Here is a 23,237-nt window from a genome sequence, read left to right on the forward strand (position 1 = left end):
TGCTGCCAAGCATAGCAGCTGGTAGATGCCAGCAAGCACCAGAGCCAACTGGGGCAACTTGTGGTCCATTATGGCATAATAATGCTCACCCAGAGTTGGCCTCTGTTCCCAAGTGAATAATGACAGGACCAGAGGAAATGGCCTGAAGTTGCAGCAGGGGAGGTTTAGACTGGATATTAAGAATTTCTATACTGAAAGACTGGTCAGACACTGATCCATCCACTGCACAGGGAGGTGGTGGTGTCACCATCCTTGGAGGTATTAAAGAAATGTGTAGTTGTGGCACTTCAGGACATGCTCTCGTGGCTGAGGTTGTAGGGATTTGGGGTTTTCTTGTGGGTGTTTTCTGGTGGAGTGAGTGTGGTTGTGCGTGTTTGTGTTGATGGTTGGACTCTGTGATCTCAGAGGTCCTTTCCAACCATGACGATCCTGTGATTCTGTGGGGTTGACAATGGGACCTGAAAACTCTTGCTCAGCTTCAAGATCCCAAGGAAGGAGATACCCTGAAAGCGCCATTTCAGCAGAGCACCAGAGGCAGGAGCAGGGGAAGGTGGAGCTGCTGCACTGTGAGTGTGGAGCATAGGGTGGCACTGGCTCTCCATGAGCTCACCACCCTGCTGGGCTCTGCCAGGCCTGTGTGCACAAGGAGGGAACCAGGGCCTGTCCCTGGGACAGAATCAATGATCTGGAGGTGCCCGTGAGGCCTGGCCCTGCCCTGCCAGCCTCCCTTTTCACCCACTGCAGTTTCCCCAGCCCTGCTCCAGCAGCACCACACAGCCAGACTTCCCCACACCCCACATTGAGCCACACACCTGGGGTTCTGGAGAGCGAGGGCTACAGCTGCCTTCAAGTAAAGCAGGATTCCCTGAAGGACCTTCACCCCAAGTCCCACCACTGCCTCCTCCATCAAACCCCTGCAGGGAGAGCAGCCATTGTGGGATGCCGAGGTGGCAGGCAGAGGAAAGGAGCTCAGGCTTTGCAGCAGAGTTTTATTGAAGCTGCCACAGAGGGAGCTGGGGCAGCAGTGACGGGGAGCAGTGAGGGAGAGCAGGCAGCGCTGCCCTAAACCACTCCAGGGTGTCCAGGAGGCACAGGGGGAACTGCACAGCTACTGTGCCCTTCGGGCCATCAGCATTTCCCTGATGTTATCTTCTGCTTCCTTCACACTCCGTTCCAGGTAGGACTTCTTCTGCTGCAAGGCAGAAAACCCAGAGGAAAGTTAAGGACTACTTTGGCACTGGCAGCAGGTGCCCCGGGGCTGTGACCAAGAGCTCTCCAAAGCAGAACTGCAAGCTGCCTGCTGAGGGTACATATGACCCTACAGGTTTCCCAAAGTGAGGACAGCAGTTACTCATTTCCAGAGGCATCCTGGAAGCATTACAAGCCTGAGCAATGTTTACATAGACTTTGAATTGTGTTGCCCCTGAAATCTTCTCCTCAAGAGCTGCCAGGGCTGTTGCAGCAGCAAAGCTGCAAAAAGTGGGATACAATAATTGCAGTAAGGACAAAAAAGGCAGTTAGATCCTGTAACGCATGGAGCCTAGAGAGGAATTAACATGCTGAGGCCTCCTTATGGAGGCAACAGCAAAATCTTTTTGCACTTGGATAAAAAAGGCTATTTTTCCCAGCTGGGCCAGTTTTCTAAACCCAGACCCTCCTTTCTATCAGAAATTCCCTGGCATCATCACCAAATACGTGTGTTTCCTTAATCATCTTTAATTAGGCTAGGCTTGGCAGGGAAGCAGCCCAAAGCTGTGCATCCCAAGACAGGAATTCAGCATGCAGCATTTTTTCCTCCAAGTCTGGGTGCTCCTAGGTGACTGGAAAAATCAGCACTTGGCTCTTTTCACTATTTTCTCTGGGTTTCCAAACAACAGCCACAACAGTCCTCAGTGGAAGCCAGGAAGGCAGCAGGCCCTGGGCAGCTCTGGCTGCTGCAGGCAGAGCTCAGCAGTGGGACAGCACTGCCCCAAATGCATTTTGGTAGGGGCAGGGGGATCCTCGGGAAGAATCCCCAGAGCTGGGCTTGTGGGGAGCCACAGGGAGAGCCCTGCAGGGCTCTGCGACAGGTTGGCATGAGCCTTGCTGTCCTCACAAGGCAAAGACTTGTAGCACCTGCCTGCTATGAAGGGCAGGCCAGGGGAGCTTGTGTGTCAGCCAGAGGACACGGCCACTGCCACATGGCAACAGGAAAGGAACTGTAAAGTTGATGCCCCCCTGACAGCCTCCCCCTAACTCCTGCAAGCCCACAGGGAGCTGGGACCCATAATGTTGAAGGAAAATTCATGAGCACGTGGGACAGTCCAGCTGCCGTCCCTCCCCATCCGTCTCCTCACAGCAGACCTGCAGTGACACTTCTGTGCACTCAGCTGAAATGCCCATGCCATGAGGACATCTCTTACAGCCCCATTTCTAAATACTGAAGGGCTTTTATTTAAACAGTAAAGGTTGTCAGCAACAGCTAGGACTGGGGGTACAGCAAAGAGCTCCTTGTCCCTCTCACACAGTCCCCAGGCATGTGGGATCCCCCTCGCTTACAAGAGCTGCTTTTCAGGAAACGACAGGGAGAGGAGGCGCCGCGCCCTCCAAGTCTGGGTGCTCCTAGGTGACTGGAAAAATCAGCACTTGGCTCTTTTCACTATTTTCTCTGGGTTTCCAAACAACAGCCACAACAGTCCTCAGTGGAAGCCAGGAAGGCAGCAGGCCCTGGGCAGCTCTGGCTGCTGCAGGCAGAGCTCAGCAGTGGGACAGCACTGCCCCAAATGCATTTTGGTAGGGGCAGGGGGATCCTCGGGAAGAATCCCCAGAGCTGGGCTTGTGGGGAGCCACAGGGAGAGCCCTGCAGGGCTCTGCGACAGGTTGGCATGAGCCTTGCTGTCCTCACAAGGCAAAGACTTGTAGCACCTGCCTGCTATGAAGGGCAGGCCAGGGGAGCTTGTGTGTCAGCCAGAGGACACGGCCACTGCCACATGGCAACAGGAAAGGAACTGTAAAGTTGATGCCCCCCTGACAGCCTCCCCCTAACTCCTGCAAGCCCACAGGGAGCTGGGACCCATAATGTTGAAGGAAAATTCATGAGCACGTGGGACAGTCCAGCTGCCGTCCCTCCCCATCCGTCTCCTCACAGCAGACCTGCAGTGACACTTCTGTGCACTCAGCTGAAATGCCCATGCCATGAGGACATCTCTTACAGCCCCATTTCTAAATACTGAAGGGCTTTTATTTAAACAGTAAAGGTTGTCAGCAACAGCTAGGACTGGGGGTACAGCAAAGAGCTCCTTGTCCTTCTCACACAGTCCCCAGGCACGTGGGATCCCCCTCGCTTACAAGAGCTGCTTTTCAGGAAACGACAGGGAGAGGAGGCGCCGCGCGGGTTCCCGCTGCCACCAACGCACTGACGCACCAGCACGACTTCTGCCACCACCGCGCCGTTCCCACGCTGCCCAGACAAACGTCGAGGGATTTCACATCTAGGGAACTAAAGCTGAAGGCTGCAAGGAGAGACAGGTCCCAGAAAACCTGCGTGGGTCTGAGCTCCACCTTGCTCTGCTGACTGGAGGAGAGCAGCATCCAAAGAGACAACTTTTATGCATTTATTACCAAAACTTTCTTTTTTATTTTTAATTAATGAAGTTGAATTAGTCTATTAAACAGTTCTGGCTTTCTGCCCTCTCCACTCCCCCTCATGCCACTGGCCAGCAAGAGCCAGTTCCAGAGAGCAGGTCTGTGCAGGCAGGCTGGCCTTGGCAGAGACCTCAGGGGAGTCTGGCAGCCCTGCAGCCTCACAGGAAGCCTCCATGTGCATCCAGGAGCTGGCGGGCTGCACATGACAGCTCTGTTCTCCTAACAGTAGGATTTCAAATGTACCCTGCTAGGACACCTTGCTGACTATTTGGGTCCCACTTCCCCGAGGACAAGGGACCATGACCGGTAGCATGGCCTGGCATAGTGCAGTTTGTGGCTATCATGGCCCACGCAGACCCATGCTGTGCACTCCTGCCAGGTGCTCTGCCCTGCCTCGGGGAGCAGAGGTGCTGGAGCTACACAGCTCATGGCAAAGGGACATGCTTTAATGCCATTTCTCTACTTAAACAGCACCTGCAGTACCAGACAGGTGAGGATTCAGGAAATTTTTATTTCCCTCAATCACTCTTCTTAGTCGTGTAGTTTATGAGACACAAGGATCTGAACTGGTCCTGATGCATTTGCTCCTTCCTCACAAAAGCAAGGTCAAGGGAGACTCATCCCTGGGCTTGAGGGGCATCCCTTGAATGTCAAGGGGAAGTCTGCACCTACAGCTGGGGGACTACAAACCTCTGGAGCTCTTCTGCAAGCCAGCACAGCAATTGGCTCCCACTCTGACTAGCTCCAAATCACAGGAGCACAGAGCAGACAGTCACTGCATTTTCCAAGACGACTGGCAGAAGTGAGGTGTTCCTTCCCAATGCGTTGTGGCCTGATTTCTGCTTCAGTAATCACAGGAGAAAGAGAAGGAGCTTGCATGCAAACCCCTCCTCACTGTGATTACTGGGGTCTAGACAGGAAACTCAATCTCTCCCTGCCCGTCCCAGAGCAGCGCAGGGAGCAAGCGGCTGACACAGGTGCTGCCTCCTTGCACTTGCAAGAGCAGAGCCCAGAGACCTGACAGCAAAGCTCCTCAGTCATCCTGGAAGCTGTTCTGGTCAAGCCAGATCTGCCAGGCTGGTAGTTCTGCTCCCTGTGGGAGGAACATTGCTGCAGTCTCCCAAACCCCAAAACCCCACCACCAAGCTTCCCTGACGTCACTTGGCACTTGATGTTGACTTGCAGCCCTAGTTAACCCTATGTCCTCTGACCCCACATTTTCGGGCCAGCCCATGGTTGTTAGGTTTTACCTCATCATCCAATTAGCTGCATATTTTTCCTGTGAAGGTGTGTTCATCACTGCAAGTGTTAATTATTTGTTGCCTTTGCCAAGGCAAACGCAGCTAGCAGCAAATTTCCAGTGCAATGCTAGTACCGTACTACTGATTTTGGTCACTCATGAAGCCAAATCTTGCTGATTTCTGCAGACTCTGGTATCGCTTCTACACCAGTAACTCCAGTGCTCAACCCTCAGGAGCCCAACAAGACACGGCAGCACACCAACCCTGCTGCAAAGCAAGCCATTGACTTCGGAGGCTGCACAACCTCCAAGCTCCAGATGCAAAGCTCCAACCCAGCTCTCACACCAGCAGTGCCCTAAACTGGCCCCATCCACCCACCAGCTCCTGCAGGCCTCTGGCCAGACAAGGTGGTTACCCAAAACAGCAACAGATATCACTGTCCAAGTCACGGCGTCTCAGGGCCAAACAGAGAAAGGAGCCTTGCTTTGGGAAGGCAATGGGGTAACAGTGACACATGCCATTAAGCTCCCAGAAAAGCCCAAACTCACAGCTGACAAGCAGAGCCAGGCTGTGGAGCCAGGCTGGGCAGTGCCTCAAGGTGCTGGCAACTCCCCAGCAGTTACACGAGGAGCGTGGCAAGGCAGGGAAGGAGGACACACTGACAGGGCAGCAGGAAGAGGCTGCTCTGTCAGTTGATGGCTCTGGCTGCAAGAAGCGGCTGGTTCCTCCTCCTGGTTCACAACTGTCACATCTGCTTGATAGAGATTTATTTAGGACACTGCAAAACACACTAACTGAGTGCTTCTGGAACTTACTTCGGAGGTACAGGTCCTGCGTACCAGCACAGCCAGTGCCCCACTGGCCTCTGCCACCCCGTGGCTTAAGGAGGTTTCAGAAATGCCACTTGCTTTCCATGACTCACACAGCAGCTCCCGCAGCCCCTGATCCCCCTCCTGCCCCGCTCTGTCCCTGCACAGGAAGGGCACTGCCACCTGCACTGGGGGACATGAGAGAAACATACAGCTACTGTGGTTGGCTAGCAAGGTCTGGACCACCTGCAGGACAGCTGAGAGGGAGCAAAACTGCAGAATAACCCCCCCAAAAGCCAGCACAGTCAATGCCTTTCAGACTGTAGTTTCATAATTCCTTTAAACTAATTCCACTACCAACAAAAGCCAGGGAGGGCTACAGCACCTGAGAGCAAGATAAACCACAGCCCTGATGATCTATCTGTAAACTAGCCCAAAAGGAAATGTTCTCACCTAAATCTGCTTTCTGGAAGTAGGTCTGCCTGGCACTGAGACGAAAGCTGAGAAGACATGGCCAAGAACTCTTCCTTGGGCAGCAGAGTCAACCCCACCAGCTGGATCTCCCAGCACTGCACCCTGAGGCCCTCCTGCATCTGACCACAGATGGTGACACCAAGCCTGGCCTTTACTCTCCAGAGGCCACGCTGGACATGCACAAGCTGTCCCTCACTGACCACACTTTTCACTGCCACAAACCAAAGAGGAGAGCCTGTGCCCTGGTGCTGCTGGTTACAGCAAACACAAGGCCACAAACACCTGCCCTGCCATTAACCCCATACCCCGGCTCTGCCGTGCACTTTGCTCCCTGTCCTGGGCAACACTTGCTCCCTCCCCAGCTCTGTGCTGTTTGCTTTTGGCAGTCGCTGCGGAAATACTAGATCCAATGCAAATACAATCACAGTTCACACCCCAAAGAAAAAAAGGAGTTGTGATTAACAGAGGTGGCCCACGGCCTTTTGACACGGCAGGAAGCAACCTCCGCTTGAGCCTCCCACCTCGGTTCCCATCGCATCACACCGCTTGCGAGGCCAGCGCTTCGCTGGGGAAACACCATGACAAAACAGACCTTGCATTCCTGGCAGATTAAAGAGGCAGCATCCACAGATTCCGTGGCAAAAAAAATAACCCCTATTAATCAGCTCATCTCAGACAGGCTTTCGATGATCAAAGCAACCTCTTTCCCCCAAAGCGGTGATTCAGAGGGCTCTGCCTTCAGAGAGAGTTGCTCAGTCACTGGCCAGACCCGCATGTCTGCAGAGCCTTGTCTGGAGCTGGTGGCTCTGTCTCCAAAAGCCAAAGAAACACTTTGGTCTCAGCAAAAAAAAAAAGTTTGTTCCTGCTGCATTGTGCCTCACGCTCACAGCTGGATTTTCAGTTTCAAGTAGCAGTTTCTCCATCAACCTCTATTCCTTTGCTCTTAAAATTCCTGCTCTCTCTCTTCACTACAGCAAGAGGAATAGAGCTTCAAGCCCTGACCTGCAAACACAAATATGCCTAAACCCAAACAAAAATGTTTCCATGGAAATGTAAGGATCATGTATTGGAACATGCCTTCTTATTTCACACTTTTTATTTGTGGGGTTTTGTTGGTTAAAAAAAAAAAAAAAAAAAGCCCAAACAAGACTACATAAAACCTGTTTTTCTACAAACTTGTTTTACATCCAACTTTGTGAGGATGAAACAAGCTGGCAGGTTCCTTCCCAGAGAACACCTCCATCCCCGCGGCTCGCAGCACACTTGGCTACCAGCCACCAGATGCTGGCATCCCACTCTTGTACTGAGAAGGCTTTCATCGAGGAACGCTGCGGAGTCCTCAGGCATGATACAGTGCCTCAAATAGGAACCCTGATACAACTCATATTGTGACACCATCTCAATAGCAGGAAACCAACACACAGCAGCCACAGTTTGTTCCTGCTGCATTGTGCCTCACGCTCACAGCTGGATTTTCAGTTTCAAGTAGCAGTTTCTCCATCAACCTCTATTCCTTTGCTCTTAAAATTCCTGCTCTCTCTCTTCACTACAGCAAGAGGAATAGAGCTTCAAGCCCTGACCTGCAAACACAAATATGCCTAAACCCAAACAAAAATGTTTCCATGGAAATGTAAGGATCATGTATTGGAACATGCCTTCTTATTTCACACTTTTTATTTGTGGGGTTTTGTTGGTTAAAAAAAAAAAAAAAAAAGCCCAAACAAGACTACATAAAACCTGTTTTTCTACAAACTTGTTTTACATCCAACTTTGTGAGGATGAAACAAGCTGGCAGGTTCCTTCCCAGAGAACACCTCCATCCCCGCGGCTCGCAGCACACTTGGCTACCAGCCACCAGATGCTGGCATCCCACTCTTGTACTGAGAAGGCTTTCATCGAGGAACGCTGCGGAGTCCTCAGGCATGATACAGTGCCTCAAATAGGAACCCTGATACAACTCATATTGTGACACCATCTCAATAAATCTGCTAGCCATGAGTTTCTGTATATCCCAAAGCTAATCCAGGTCATTTGGCATTACTCAGGGGCTCTGTGTGCACACTGTTTGGGAAAGTGACCAGCAGACCCTGAGATAGAGCTGGGAGCAGTGGAATGTCTGGTAAGGATCTTCCCAGAGGAAAGGGAGCTGTGCTGGGGCACAGGCAGCAGCAGCAGTGTGAGCTCCCATTGCTCTGGAGGCCACAGCTGCTCTTCAGGTAGTTGGAATTGCCACAACCCCCTTTGCTGTAGACCAGCACACTGAGTTGTCAGCACACACACCATGGGCAGGACAACCACTTTGGGCAGCCTAACATAACAGAATGATGCCTCCAGGATGTGAGATCAGTTTGACAGGACTTCACTTGAAAACCATAAGCAGGACAGAGGTGGACTTGCTGGAATAGCTCCCAGCTGCTTCTGCTTCAAGAGGAGCTGAACCAGTGGGCACCAGCAATGGGGCAGGGCGGGTCTGCAAGCAGTCCTGCGCCCTGATGGGTCCCACCCAGCACTGGTCCTCACCCAGCACAACTCTGTGCCACATGTACACATTGGGAATTACTACACTACAGCAACCAAAAAATATTTAGATACACTTCAAGACTTTCCAAGCAGAATTATTGCTCTCAGGAAGTTGTCTAGAGTTTGCTCAAGAGGGAACTGCAATAGGAAGGAAGCCCAGCTGGTTTCTGATGACAGCTGCTGACAGAAGAATGACGACACCATTTACCTAAGAAGAGAAGTGATGATTCAGATCCCTGGGTTTTCCCTTAAGTATTCTTTCCAGAAGGTAACGGGGACACTTGGTCACTACAAAACCATCTGGATTTGGGAGAAGAAAAGACATCAAGTACAAAAGTGCACATGTACAACACAGGAGGAGCTTTAAAAGCACCTGCCTAAGGAACTGCTGGTGCAAATCCACCTTCGTCATGTATTGATCCTACCTACTGCACCACCAGCAGGGCTTCCTCCATCATCATCATAGCACCTTGAATCCCTGAGGAACATACTCTGACAAAGCTAATTTGGAAAAGTACCTGCTGATTTCCTCACTTGGTACCAAGGGAGGCCATCTTTGAGAGAAGAAAGGATAAGGTAAGATGCAGGGAAGCGTGCTTGCAGAGCAGCCTTTCTGTGCCCCACTGGGAGCACATTGCACATACCTCTTCTCTTTGCCATGGGACACCATCTCCACAGAGGTGGAGACAGTGGCTCTCTGTGACTGGGAATGACAGATAACTCCAGTGAACTTCTGTAACCCAGCCTGATGTTAACTACTATTAAAGCAAGCTGACTGGGAACCTTTCAATAGGTGGCAGCAGAAATACATTGTCAACACAAAGGATTCCTTTAGGGACACCCCTTATTGGCAAAATTACTCAGAGCATTTTTCAGAGGCACATTGCTTCAGGTCAGATACTGCACCCTCAGACTTACAACAGCAGAGCCACACCAAACACAGAGAACGTGGGGAGGGGAAACTCACCCAGATCCTGAAAATCCCCATGTTTTGCTTTGGTGGAAGTGTCCCTCACCAAACTGCCTCTTGCAAAACATGGTAAGTTCCCTAATTTGGTGCTTTGGTTTCTATGGCCCTGCAGAGCCAGTATGGCTCATCAGAACACCTCCTGGCAATAGGACTTTTGCAAAATCACACCACACCTTTCATGGCTTGCAATCCTGGCCAAACAAGGCCATTTTGAAGGCAAAATACTTCCGTAAGTTTCCAAGATTCAACAAATCAGCAACAGATAGATGATGTAAACTTCCAACTAACCAGAACTCCCCCTCAACAGGAATTCAGATACCCTTGAACTTCCCAGGTTCACAGGCAGAAAGCAGACACATCCCTGCTAGGAGCTCTGTGCTGAGAGCAGCGAGGAACCAGGGGCCAGCAGAAAGCCTAATGAGCTCCCCCAGACCTGGCCAGCAAGGTGTGGCTTTGTGAAGCTGACTCAGGGCTGGCTCAGGTCTCCCACACACAGGCTGCTTTCCAAATCATCGTTTCCTGTTCTCCCCAGGCAAGATGGAGGAGATGGGGGGAGGATGGAGGTTTATAAGGCATGGATAATCCCCCTCCCTGGAGCTGCTCAGCATAAAGGAGGGCAAGGAGCACAGGCTAGAGTGACTAAGGCAAGGAGAGCAGCACTGGTTGGTGACTAACTATTACTTATGCAAGGAGGAATTTGGAGAGGGACCCATATCCAGCTCGGCTCATTGCTTTGGAGACTTCTGCAGCCATAAGCACAAAGGAGAGCTTTGACAATGAATCAGAGCCTGGTTTAAAACGACAAAGACAGACTTATCTACCGACTTTGTGTTAAAATGAGTTCAGTGTAATCATAAAAGCAGCTTAATGCTAATCAGAGGAAACAAGCAGCATTTTCAGACTCAGATGACTAAATGTGGGCTCCTGGATGGACAAAACCATTTAGATGCAGCAGAAGTGGGGTTTTATTACTGCATAATGTATTTTACTTTCCCCTGAATGACAAAGGAATGCAAGAATACTGGCAAAGTTTGCCTGAAAAGCTTTTTTCCATTTGATTGGGCTTTTTTTCTTTTAAATCAGAGCAAGCCTCCAAAAAAAATCCTAAAACAAGTTCTGGGATACATTGATTTTGAAAGCATCTCTATAACTAGCTTCTACAGGATTTAAAATGAAGCAAACAACCCCCATATTGATTACTCTCCTGCTTTTAAAACCTAAAAATAAAGGTATGAACAGTGAAAATAATAAGTCATCAAATTCCACTTCTCCCTTCATGAAGCCTTTGCCCTCTCAGCTGGTTTGTGTGCTTACTTTGCAGTCTGCAGCACAGGGAAGAATAACAAAGAATTACTAATTAAGCAGCTGCTTGCAAAAGTCTGAGAGTTTGAAAACTTGTTGTGGTGAATGCTCCAAATGAAAGCTTCAGCCTTGCAAATGCATACCCATCCCCAGTGTGTTGTTAGACATTACATCTCATTCCACCAAAATCAGCATCACTCACAACAACTCTTCACAAAAACGTGGTGAGCTGTTAAACTTTTTATAAGCTATCCCAGATCTAAACCAGTGGAAGATCCTTTTGGAGAGATGGGAATCCCCTCTTAAATGTGCTGATTTCTTCTTTCTATGCCTCTTAAGATTACAAGGTCAGGTTTTGCAACCAGTGACTTGTGCACTATTTAACACAGGACAAGCTTCTTACGCAATTTTCAAAGCAGAACATTCTTGTTTGATCTTTATCTAGCAAATCTACCACAGGAATCAGAACGAGTATTAAAAAAAATACACCTCCTTTCTTTTTATTACTGAAGAGCATTTGTTCCTTTTCCAAGCTGCAAGGTGCTAGCTGCACACAATCAACTTTCATTTATCTGGGATGAGAGATGACACTAACTGGATAAAAGGGAAACAGCATAAAATACGTATTAAGTTAGGCTATAGGAATCCAATCCTTTTGCTTTCCTCACCTCTAACAAATGACAGTAAAACACATCATGAAACTTCAAACATAAAGAAGTCAGTGATTCATCACAGCCTTGAAAGCAAGGAATAACGCCTGTTATTCATGCTGCCATTAAAACAGTCAGTTTAGGGGACAGAAAGAATTAAAGCAGCATTAGCTATGTCCCAGTTCTTTCAGTATTTACCTTAAATTTTATGGCTCCAGTCCAATGTCAGAGGGCTTCTCTATAAAGAATGACTCTGTCCTGATAGTGCTAGCTCTGTAGCCACGACACTCTCAACCTTCTCACCATTTTATTATTTCAAAGCCTATTTTTCTCATTGCTCAAAGCATTTTTCATTTCAAAAATCAGGAATGAAAAAGCAGATTTTCCTCCCTGTAAGACAGGCAGAGGGGGGAAAAAAACCACACACCCCCCCAAAAAACCCCAACCCTGAGCTTTTGCTACTCACTACTTCAAAAGAAGCATCCCTGTGGTGAGCAGACTGGTGCTGACAGCTCTGCTCTCCTACAGGAGGGCCTGTGGATGCTCCCCAGCTGACAGCAAGCTTAGGCAAATAGCCAGAGCACCCATGTCCTCAAAAAACAAGCTAAGTGTCCAGCTTTGCAGCCTAAAAAGCAGAAGCAAGCCCTCAGAGAAGGCACAGATTCAGGCCTGGATGACAAAAGCCAATAGTCAAGATGAAACACATTTCCCAGGAATGTCATGAAGCCCAGATGCCTATGCCCAGAAAGACCTGCCCAGGTACCTGCAACTGCCTCAGACAGCCACGACCATTCAAGGTGTAGCTGGGCCTGGTCCTCACAGGGGGCCTAATGAGGTTCTGCAGCTCACCTTCACACCCATCTCCATAACTTGTGGAGCTCCCATAGCTTCCTCTTTAAAAGTCTTTGTGAGCCCAGATGTTAATCCTAAATGTTAAATTCACTTTCACCTATCAGCACATCAGGTAACCTGCCTCCTTGTACAGCAAGCAGAGGGAGCAGATCACCTCTAGGAATGAGTGTCCCTCTGGAAGCATTTGCTGTCTTTCTCTTGACTGCAGAGAAGATCTGGACTCCTGACTTGCAGATGGCAATAAAACTCCGAGGTGCAATTCAGGGGCAAGAGAGGAACAGCATATCAACACTCTGAAATCCCAAACATTAGATACTGTAAAGAGGGGGGAGAAGGGGAAAACAAATAGGAAAAAAAAACCCAAACAAAACCAAAACCAAAAAAAAACTCAACCCCACAACATACCACCTTCCAGGACAAGAAAATTAAGAAAATGAAAATCATTCTACTGCCCAGCAACACACCAAACCTGCAAACAATCCATGCAGGAGGAGCTCTCTACATGTTTGCAAATCATGATTGCAGCTGAGCCCTCAGGTTGGATGGTTCTGGCTTGGCTCCTGCAAAAACAACAGCAACAGAAGCCACCAGCCTTCCTTAGAGCAGATCAGGCCATAAAGCCAACAGAGCTAAAACCAAGCCAGGGACTGACCTTGTCTCTGCACATGCTTAGAAACAAGGGGCAGCTTCTGGGACAACACACGTTTAAAACCACCTCCTCGGTACGTGCACGTATGCCAGCAATGGAATGACAGAACAGCACACTCATCCCAAGTAAAATCTGCCCCGAGCTGAAGCACAGAGGGCTATTCTTGAGGGTTCCCCTTTCCAAAGCAAACAGAAACACTCCTTATTTCCCCCTGTTTATTTAAAAAGCCCACCACACATTCCTGGGCACTGGCCTATCCCGAGCCAACTATGGGATGAGAGCTTCTACACTGCAATTCCCAGGAAGAAATTGGTCTAACCTGTGAACAGCCAAACAATTGCTACCTTCTGATGGTTGCTTAGTGGTCTGTGAAGCACACCACAAATCTCAAGAGGCCTGTTTTCACATCGTTAAAGCCACCCTCAGAGCTAGACTCCACGCTAAGAGTTTCAGCGTAAAAACTGAAGGGCCGCCCAGAGCGCTGCCATGGGAGCACCTCAGCAGTGCCCTGCCAGACCCAGCAGGTCCATCCCAGCCATACCTGCCCAGAGAACATCAGCACTCAAGTTCAGCACATCCCCCCAGCCACACCTCGCCTGCTTAAATCTTTGTTCCCACGGGGCAGGAAAACACTCAGTGGCAACCACTGGAGACACCCTGGTTGACTCATCGAGAAGGGGGGCACCACCATTCCACCCCAGGGCTGCAGCAAAGCCCTTCTAAAGCTCCTAGAGAAAGAAGATTAGAGAAAAGGAAGCTGCAGCGCAAGCAAGTTTGAATCCAAGCAGCACCAGGGAAGAAGTGTGCTACCTCTGACACCTGGTCACCATCAGGCACTGCATGGGAGCCACGTTTTACCAGCAAGGAGCCCTGCAACACCATCTGAGCCTCTACATGTTTGAGGGCGGGAGGTTTGTTTCTCCACCAAGACTGAGAGCAAAGAAGTATTCTATATAGGACAGGGCAACTGGACGTGGCATTTTAGGGATCACGTGATGGGTTTCTGAGTTTGAAATCAAGCGCTTAGCTATTTTCTACTGCAGGCAGAGAAGAAAATAACCAGTCCTTTATCTCCACACCAATAAACTTTCAGTCTCCCATACAAGCATGAAAGAATTGTCTAGAAAACATGCACACAACAAGGTTGTGGTCAGAATTTAAAATCAAAATCCAATTCAACCAGAAAGTCGCAGGCTGCTTTTGCTCTTTTCACAAAGGAGCTAAATTCAGTGGCACAGAGTAGACAGAGCTGCCCAGCAGAGCCTCCCCCTTATTTGTTATTTTTAGCAATTTAGTCTGACAACGCCTGACAACTAAACATGCTGAATATAGCAGAAGAGAAGGGGACTATCTGATATTATCAGAGAAAACACACAGGAATAATCACTTTCTCCACCCCTAATGAAGAATCAATTTTCCATGTCTTTCTAACATCATAGAGTTTGTTCTTTTAAAAATGCCACATTTAAAAACAGAATCCATCTAGCCCTACAATGGAAACGGATAATATTTCCTGAAACAAAGCATTGTTCCACCCCTCACATATCATGTTTCCTTAAAAACAGGGGAAGAAAAACATTACTTGGTTTTTCTCCTAATACTGCATAAACATTGCTGAGCTAAAAAGAGTCTGTGCTCATCCCTTTAGAATGCTTTCAAAATAGATTTAACACATACCCCTTGTCCTGTGAAACACAACAAGAATTTGATAGTATCAGGACTGGAAAAATCCCTTTGCTGCTGCTAAGCAGGAGGCTGCCCATGGCGGTGGGCGAGGAGCATGTGCCATCAGTCCTTGCCCCCCTCAGGCAGGTTTCTATCAGCCTAGCTGGCACAGCCTTCATACAGTATTTTGCCAACAAGCCTGGACAGCCTATTTGAACTCCAAAGGATTACACACAAGTTGTCAAGTTAAGAATGCTACACATGGTCATAAATACATTCACATTCATACCTTAGCTTTAACAAGAAGGGTGAAGCTACCTTGCTTTTTTTGCAGAGGAGCCAACAGGCTATGCACTGGGCCCCTCATGCACATCCATGCCCCTTTGATGCTTTCAGACCACAGTTCCTCTCACTGACTACATCCTATGTGTATTTCAGCCAAGCCTTATTTTCACAGCCTTGTACAAAGACAGGGCTGGTTCTCCTTGCTGCTCTGCCACATAATGAGCACCAAGGAGGATCAAACCAGCAGTATCACAAAAATGTTGCCATGCTGCCTTGAAAAAGGCAATGCATCACTGGCAATAACTGCAATCATGCATTGCTGTGGAGAGTATCAGAAGAGGGAGAAAAGCTTTCCAAGTAGACACAAAACCCCTCACTGTTTAAGTTCACACTGACAGCTGTCAATGTCAGGAAACCGAGATCCCACCTCTGGACAGGTTAAAGCCCACATCTTTGTGAACAGTCAGCACTCAGGAGCTCTTCTTACTAAGCAGCTGGATGGATTTACAGAAGAGCTCACAAGTGAGCCCAGCCCTCTGTGCTGTGCTCCTCTGCACACAGAACCAAGCTAGTGGTGAGAGTGTCTCTCAGAGTCAGGCTTGTATCAAACAACATTTCACAATACCTTTGCAATAGTGTTATAATAGCAAAGCACAACCATCTCAAGCTCACACTACATAAGTAACCAGATCAGCCAAACCATATGGATACTGGAGGGTTACTCTGACCAGCTTGATTAACTAAGCAAAGTGAGAAATCCAAGTAAGGAACAAGGTAGTTAACAATGTAAAATATAAATCTAAACTTTAAAGTCTGTTCAGTTTTAATAATGAATAGAGGGAAGTTTTAACCTATCGTGGTTTGGTATTTATTTTACAATGATGCAGTGGAAGCCAAGGTCACAAAGTTTCACATTCTTTCCTGCTTCTGTCACAACTTGTTTTCAGGACAGCAAAATCCCATACTCCTGTGGTAAGTGCTATCTGACTTGGACTCAGGTATTTCCCCCCAAAATCTCAGTTTGCAGTCTAAAAGCTTGTCCTCTTCCATGGGAATCCCAAGTCTAAAGAAAATCCTTTTCACAAAACTGCTGGAAGCAGAGAAGTTAGAATATGGATTTGAATGGCCACTTAAAGCAAACCATTGGAAGGTTTGGCAATCTGAGCCCCACTATCCATGTTTAAAAAGGTGGTGGCAACCACCTTTCCACTCACCACCACCTTTTGAGACAGTCACTATCACTGCAAACTTCAACCCAGTGGCCACTCAAGCAACAAGGAGCTACAAAGCAGAAAAACACATTTGAGATGAAGCCAGCTCTGGGGCTTTGGGTAAGAATGGCAAAGACTGTAATTTGGGGGAAATTCCATCCATTCTGCTGAACTCAGCAATCAGAAAGTTCAGGAGTCAAGATCACTGCCTACAAGGAACAGGAAGAAACTGAGATGCACAGCTGAAGGGCACAGTGGCCAAAAAGCTGACTACAGCCCAATGGACCTGGCAGTAAAGAAGGGCAGTTTGTAAAGAGGCTGTCAACCACAGTCCACTTCCAAATCCAGACATGCTGCTCTGAATTTCTCCAACCCCAGGCACAAGGCTGTCTCTGCACAAAGACAGTAGCATCAAGGATGGCTCCAGAGGAGCCAGGATACAATCACTTTTATCACATAACCATAAAAATAACGGTGCCTTGTCTGCATTAACATCACCTTAAATACATAACCTATCCATGAAGTACTTGTTTTCCCTGTGCATAAAAAGTTCTCATAGCCAGGAACACAAACCCCCTTAGTATCTGGCACAGATAACACTCCATGCAACACAACATATGGTGATGTGCTTGCCCTACAGCTTTCCCAGGCAAGCTAAGTTTTAAGAAGGAATTAAAAAAATACAAAGTCTGCTTCTGCTTTAGTCTAAGTAGGAGATAACAGAGACAGGACTGCACAGGTTTGAGCACTGACTTCCTATTCCTGCTTGTCCCTGCTTAGCTCGTCTCCACACTCACTTTCCAAAACACTAACAGTTAAGATAAGCAGCTTGACACAACTCCGGCTTTGCTCTCTGTCATTCTCCAAAAACCAAGGAACAGGGTTTTGTATTAATTATACTTTAGGGGCATTGAAAAAAATACACTAAGGGCCTTGGAAAAGAACATTTTGCACATATCCTCCCAAGAACTGTAAGCTGTACACACGGCCACTAGAAGATACACAAGATTCACTAGATAACTTGTTTGAACACTAGAACTTGGTCAGACACTACTTTATATTTCTTAGATATTCTTCTCTGCCTTGAATACTCCAGCCAGAAAAACATAAGAATACAGAAGTCCTCTGACCGCATCATCAAAACAGTCCCATCTCCACCCAGATCCAGTCTTCAACAGCAGCCACAAGTAGATGCCTAGGGCAGAGTGTAAGGACAGGGCAGGCGTACATGGTACTTCCTCCTCATACTTTCCCAGCCTTCAGACATTTTTAGCTCAGGGACTTCCTGAGCAGGATGCCATTTCTACATATTTGGTAATTCTCAATGGATTCTCTTCCATGACTTTGTGCAATTGTCCCGAGCCAGCCAGTGTAAATGTTTAATATCCACAGCACTGGTAAAGTTTCACATCACCTATATACTGCAAATAACCAAACAAACATTCTTTTGCTAGTTTTAAACCTTGCTCTTACAAACCTCATTCAAATCCCTCACCCCCAGTTTTCATACCAGGACACTGAGCAAACAATCAATTCCTAGGAGGGTTGCAGATGTAACAAAGAAACCAAGTGACATATGAATTCCTTGTAGATTAAGATTACTTACTAGTTGTAACAGGCTCTATGTTTTACCTAGTTACAATCCTTTAGAACAAAGGGTACTGGGGGGTTTGGGGGGGAAAGGATGTAGCAAACAGCATCTTGTTGACCTTCAGTGTCCTACTTTCATCATTTCTTGCCAAAAACTTACCTCTAGTTCCCTGATTTTCTCTTCAGCTATTCTCTGTTTTTCTAAAAGCTGATTATGAATCACTCCTTTAGACTGAAGAATAAACCTACAAGTGAAAAAGAAGAAACAGACAACTGTTGAATACTTTTTACATCTGTTGTACACCCAGCTGCACATCAAGAGTGAAGCTACAGTGACCTCTGCAAAGTGTTCATCCTCAACCTGTGCACTCTGGACAGAGGCAGAAGAAATCACTGGGCTGGCCTCAAAGTTTTGCTCACCAATCTCACCCATGGTTTGGGAGGAAGAATATGGATGCACACAGATCTCCCTCTACCGTTCAGCGTCCTTGAACAATTTGAAAGCAGTTCTTGCACGTGGCTAGCAAGGGGAGTCTGTCATCACATTCCTTCAAAAATCTACATCAGTTGATGGCATAAAGTCAAAATCTTCAAACAAATTGACACTTCCTCCCAGTTTAGTGTCATCTGCAAACTTAATTAGGATTAAGTCAATCAAGTAAGTCAAGGAAGCCCCTTCTCACAGGTGAAAACCATTCCTTACCACACTTAGATCATGAGCTAATCAAACCTACACAATAAAAAACAAAGCTTTCTGCAGAGAAAGGCTCAGAGAGTTGGGGGTGCTCAGCCTGGAGAAGAGAAGGCTCCACTGAGACCTTACTGCAGCCTTGCCATATATAAAAAGGACTTAAAAGTCAGCCAGCCAAACTTTTCTCCAGGGCCTGTCATGACAGGACGACAAGGGGCAATGGTTTTAAACTGCAAGAGGACAAGGTTAGATTGCACATAGGGAAGAAATGTTTTATGATGAGGGTTGGTGAGACACTGGGACAGGTTGTTCAGAGAAGTTGTGGATGCCCCATCCCCGGAAGTGTTCAAGGTTAGGCTGGATGGGGCTTTGAGCAACCTGATCCAGTGTAAGATGTCCCTGCCCAAGGTAGAGGGGCTGGACTGGATGGTCTGTGAAGGTACCTTCCAACCCAAACTATCTGTGATTTGATGGTACAGACCTAGGTGCTTCCACCAGAAACACAGAGCTGTGGTACACCTGCTTTAGTTGAGCTTTCACAGCTCCACTGCTCAGGGCCCACACCTCCTCACTGACCTCCTAGCTCCTGTGCTTTCTACATTCAGATGGCTCTTCTATGGAGTGAAAAGCAGCAGTTTTTAACTGAAATTGCAGCCACTTGTTTCCACTTGTTCAATATTTTAATTGCCAAAGGGATTTGAAAGATGTATCCATAACATCTCAGTCACAGCAACCCTGCTCCATCAGCATGCAAAAAGCTGCCCGACTTGCTCAGAAGAGCCCCTAGAGGAGCACTATCATCCAAAGCAGCTCACCAGCAGTTGGCACTGGCATCCCACATAGGTAAAGGACCACTAAGTTCAAATGAATGTTAGGAACCCGCCATGGTTGTTTTTCATCCTTCCAGACATAAAGAACGTACAAGCCACAGATTCACCCCTTCCCTACTTAGAAAGTCCCCCAGGGGATTTAGAAGGAGCCTCCATGGGTCATACCAACAAGGTCAAGGTTTCCCTTCCAGCATCAAGTAGGGTCAGTGTCTTCCTGCCAGATGACAAGAGCTCATGCGTGGACAGTTAAAATGAGCAGCTTTAGACAGGGCAGAATCAGAGTGCATTCCCCGTCTGCTACAGGAAAATCTGAAATCAGTCTGTAATGCCATCTCTCCTGTCAAATGGCATTATTCACGTGTTTGCTCTGGGCTTGGTAAACACAAACAGGAATCTGCCACTTGGCTTGAAATTCAGCACACTCTGCATCAGCAACGCAATAGCCAAAAGGAAAACTACCTGCCATGTGCATTCCTAAGATGCATGGGAGCAGAACTGTGGTTAATGATAATGGGTTTCCAATTAAAACTCCCTTTGGTGCTGCTATTAACTGCACTTAGCAATCCCTTCCTCCTCCTTCTCCCACTTCTCTCCCTTTTTCTGCTTCACCTCTTCTTTCCTACAATAACTTCTGGTGCATCTTTATGTTGCAATTTTCTCAAATCTCTCCTTTCTTCCCAATCTCAGTTCATTTTTATTACTGAAGTTATCTTTGTCCTGGATCTGCTCCTGTTCTTAACAACACAGCTCAGTTACACTGTCTTCACTCTCTTCATTCCCACTTTTCCTTTTGGTGTCCCCACAATCCACTTTCATGCAGTGGTCATGTTTTCAGGTCCCAGTACACATCAGCCTGTTGAAATCAAAGGTGGGCTTTGCTCAGTCTTGTGAAAATCAAGTTCATGACCATCCTGCTAGGAAAGAGAAGTTATTTACATTGCTATTAGATGCAGAGCCTGGAACCAGCCAGAGAAGATCTACTTTTCAGGACCACCATCAACCACATTATTCTGATGCTTTTACCTTGAGCCTGAAACAACAGAAGAAAGACATTAGCCTTCACACACACAAACACATCCTATACATTTGGGGTGAAGACTGAAATTTTGCCTTCCTTCTGCAGGAGCTGCCATTAGTGAAAAACCAAAGCTGCAAGACGCTGTCAATAAACAAAGCCATGAGTCCTTTACCATGTCACAGCTTCCCTGAGTCTGTGTGTGTTTATTAACATCTCCTTATTTCCTTTTTCTGTGGGGGCAGCAAGGAACACAATACCTTCCCATTTGCTTCTCCAAATTGTATTACATGATCCATCATTTTGGTTTCACTGACATCTCAAAACAAAAAGAAACACCAACACAGCTTGATCAATTTTCCCCATGCTGCTGCTGGGAAGGTCCCTGCTGGGCTACAGGCACTGAGCGAGCCCGGCCAGCTGAGAACCACTACGGGCATGCAAACCTCTGAACAAACAAGTGGCTGACTTCACTTCTATTCTGCAAATGTCAACAGCAGTCATCAGGGAAAATATCCTCCCTTCCACCCTTCTGCAATGCTCTGGGAGACTTGTGACAGCAAATTAAAATTGGATGGATCAAGTTAGCACTGACGACACTTAAGCAGGCAGCTGGGCACAAATACAACCACCCCAATTTTATTTGCCATAAAACAGTGGGTCTAGAGCCCATGACCATTCACACGCTGGCTCAGAATCACAGAATCACCAAAGCTGGAAAAGACCTTTAAGATCATCAAGTCCAGCCTATGACCTAACACCACCACGTCAGTGCCACATCCAGCCTTTCCTTAAACACATCCAGGGATGGTGCCTCCACCTCTTCCCTGGGCAGTCCATTCCAACGTCTGATCACCCTCTCCATGAGGACATGCTTCCTAATATCCAACCTAAACCTCCCCTGGAGCAGCTTCAGGCCATGCCCTCCTGTCCTGTCACTAGTTGCCTGGGAGAAGAGCCCAGCCTCCGTTCAGGTAGTTGGAGAGAGTAAGAAAGTCCCCCCTGAGTCTCCTCTTCTCCAGGCTGACCAACTCCAGCTCCCTCAGCCTCTCCCTATAAGACTTTCCCTCTAGTCCCTTCCCCAGCCTTGCTGCTCTCCTCCGGACCTGCTCCAGCACCTCAAGATCATTCTTGCAGTGAGAGGCCCAGAACTGCACACAGGACTCGAGGTGGGGCCTCACCAGTGCCAAGTACAGGGCAAGAATCACTCCCCTGTGGCCCTGCTGGCCACACTACTCCTGATACAAGCCAGGATGCCATTGGCCTTCCAGGCCAACTGGGCACATCAGATGACCCTGACTTGGCCAGCTGCATCCTTCAGAAGGTTTTCAGTAGCACCAGCTCCAAGCCATCCATTTTAATTCCCTGCTGCACGCCTGTCGAGACAGTTTTTTGAAAGCTATAAATCCATATCCACAGTTAACTACTTAAATCTGTGCTTAACTTTCCAACTTCAGGACTACAAAAAACTCTTCAGTGTTTCAGGTTCTAGCTTGGGATACACACATTCTGGAGATCTTGGCCAAAGTTGTTACCTAAGGAAATAATGTGGTTTATGGCAGGACTCAGAAAAGGCAAAAGCTTGTTCTGCTCATTAGGTAAGAGGCTGCAGGGCACTTGTAATAAACTGAAGTTTAAATTTAATCTGGATTTCATTACCCTAAGTAAAACACCAACTTGATGACTTTTTTTTCCTCTCACCAAGCTGGAAAATTAGGGCAGTGTCATTCTGCTGCCTGGATTTAGTTAAATGTGTGGGGTTTCATTTATGAATTTTTAAGCTCAAGAACACTGGGAGGTTCTGAGGACTTAGGTCTTGCCTGAGTGAGTTTGTGAACAAGCCTTTTAAGCGCATGAACTTCATTCACCGCCTGGAGGCACATGACCAGCTGGGCTCTGGCCCCACGTTAGGGTCACTGCATCACAGAGATGGGGTCACTGCATCACAGATATGAGGAGTTGCTTTCTACTCCATGACACTAAGCTTGGCAGATAACACAACTAACACCAGCCCCTAGGCACTGATCAGCACCCAGGAGCTACCTCCACAGACAGCTCTGCCAGAGTCCTCTACCAGAGACTCCAAGCTCTGAGAGCCTGTACATTGAACTGAGATGGCTTTTAAGTATTGATTGTTCACAGAAGACACGCAGCAAACCAAATCCTCTTCCAGATAAATCAGTTAACTCATGCCTGCCTCCACTCAGCACAGCATCACAGCACACACTAATAGATCTGTCAAACATGACACCTACACTATCAAACATGAAACAATGATTCAGAAAAACGTTCCACACCACAGTGGCAATTACAAAGCTTAGTAAGAATCACCTCTTCGCACAGGAATTTTTTCACTGTTGTTAAATAACACCAAAAATATCTGGGTCAAAATGGACATGTTCACCACATCTCAGCTGGCCACCCATTTCAAAGGGCTTGATTTGCCCAATTCCAGACACTTAGCAATTTTTCCAGGGTCCACAGATAAAGGTAAAAACTCAAAACAAAACAAAGAAAATTAGATAAGAAAGCTACAGAGAAGTGGGGTCATCGAGGACAGCAACATTCAACAAAACGTGGGCTGCCAACAAGAGCAGCTCTGTAACACAGTGAAATGTTTACGAATCAGCTGCACCAACCTGCTCTGGTCTCCTGGTGAATGCTGGTTCTCAAGTGCAACAGAAGGAACAAAAATAGAGCACAAGGGAACTGAAAGAGAAACCTCACTCTAAATATTCCCACTTGTTTCTATTTTCCTCCCTCTGGTAGCATCAGGTTTTTTGTTTCCCTAACATAGAGAAAGTGGTTATACACCCTCCCTGAGACTCAGTGCTTGTTTCCTTCCACAGGATCTCTTAT

At 47.6% G+C, this 23,237-nt stretch overlaps 1 protein-coding gene across 1 annotated transcript in view; it reads right to left on the minus strand.

Moving 5' to 3' along the window:
• Positions 1-1,108: 1,108 nt before the first annotated feature.
• Positions 1,109-23,237, minus strand: part of PFDN1 (prefoldin subunit 1) — a 38,824-nt gene continuing 16,695 nt past the window's right edge. Inside the window, exons 3-4 of the mRNA XM_009994224.1 lie at positions 18,003-18,087; positions 1,109-1,192 (exon numbers count right to left, since the gene is read on the minus strand). Of these exons, the coding sequence (XP_009992526.1) occupies positions 1,109-1,192; positions 18,003-18,087 (169 nt within the window). The remainder of the gene's footprint in view (positions 1,193-18,002; positions 18,088-23,237) is intronic.

Source organism: Chaetura pelagica, unplaced genomic scaffold, assembly GCF_000747805.2.
Source record: "Chaetura pelagica isolate M959 unplaced genomic scaffold, ChaPel_1.0 scaffold183, whole genome shotgun sequence".
Lineage (NCBI taxonomy): Eukaryota > Metazoa > Chordata > Aves > Apodiformes > Apodidae > Chaetura > Chaetura pelagica.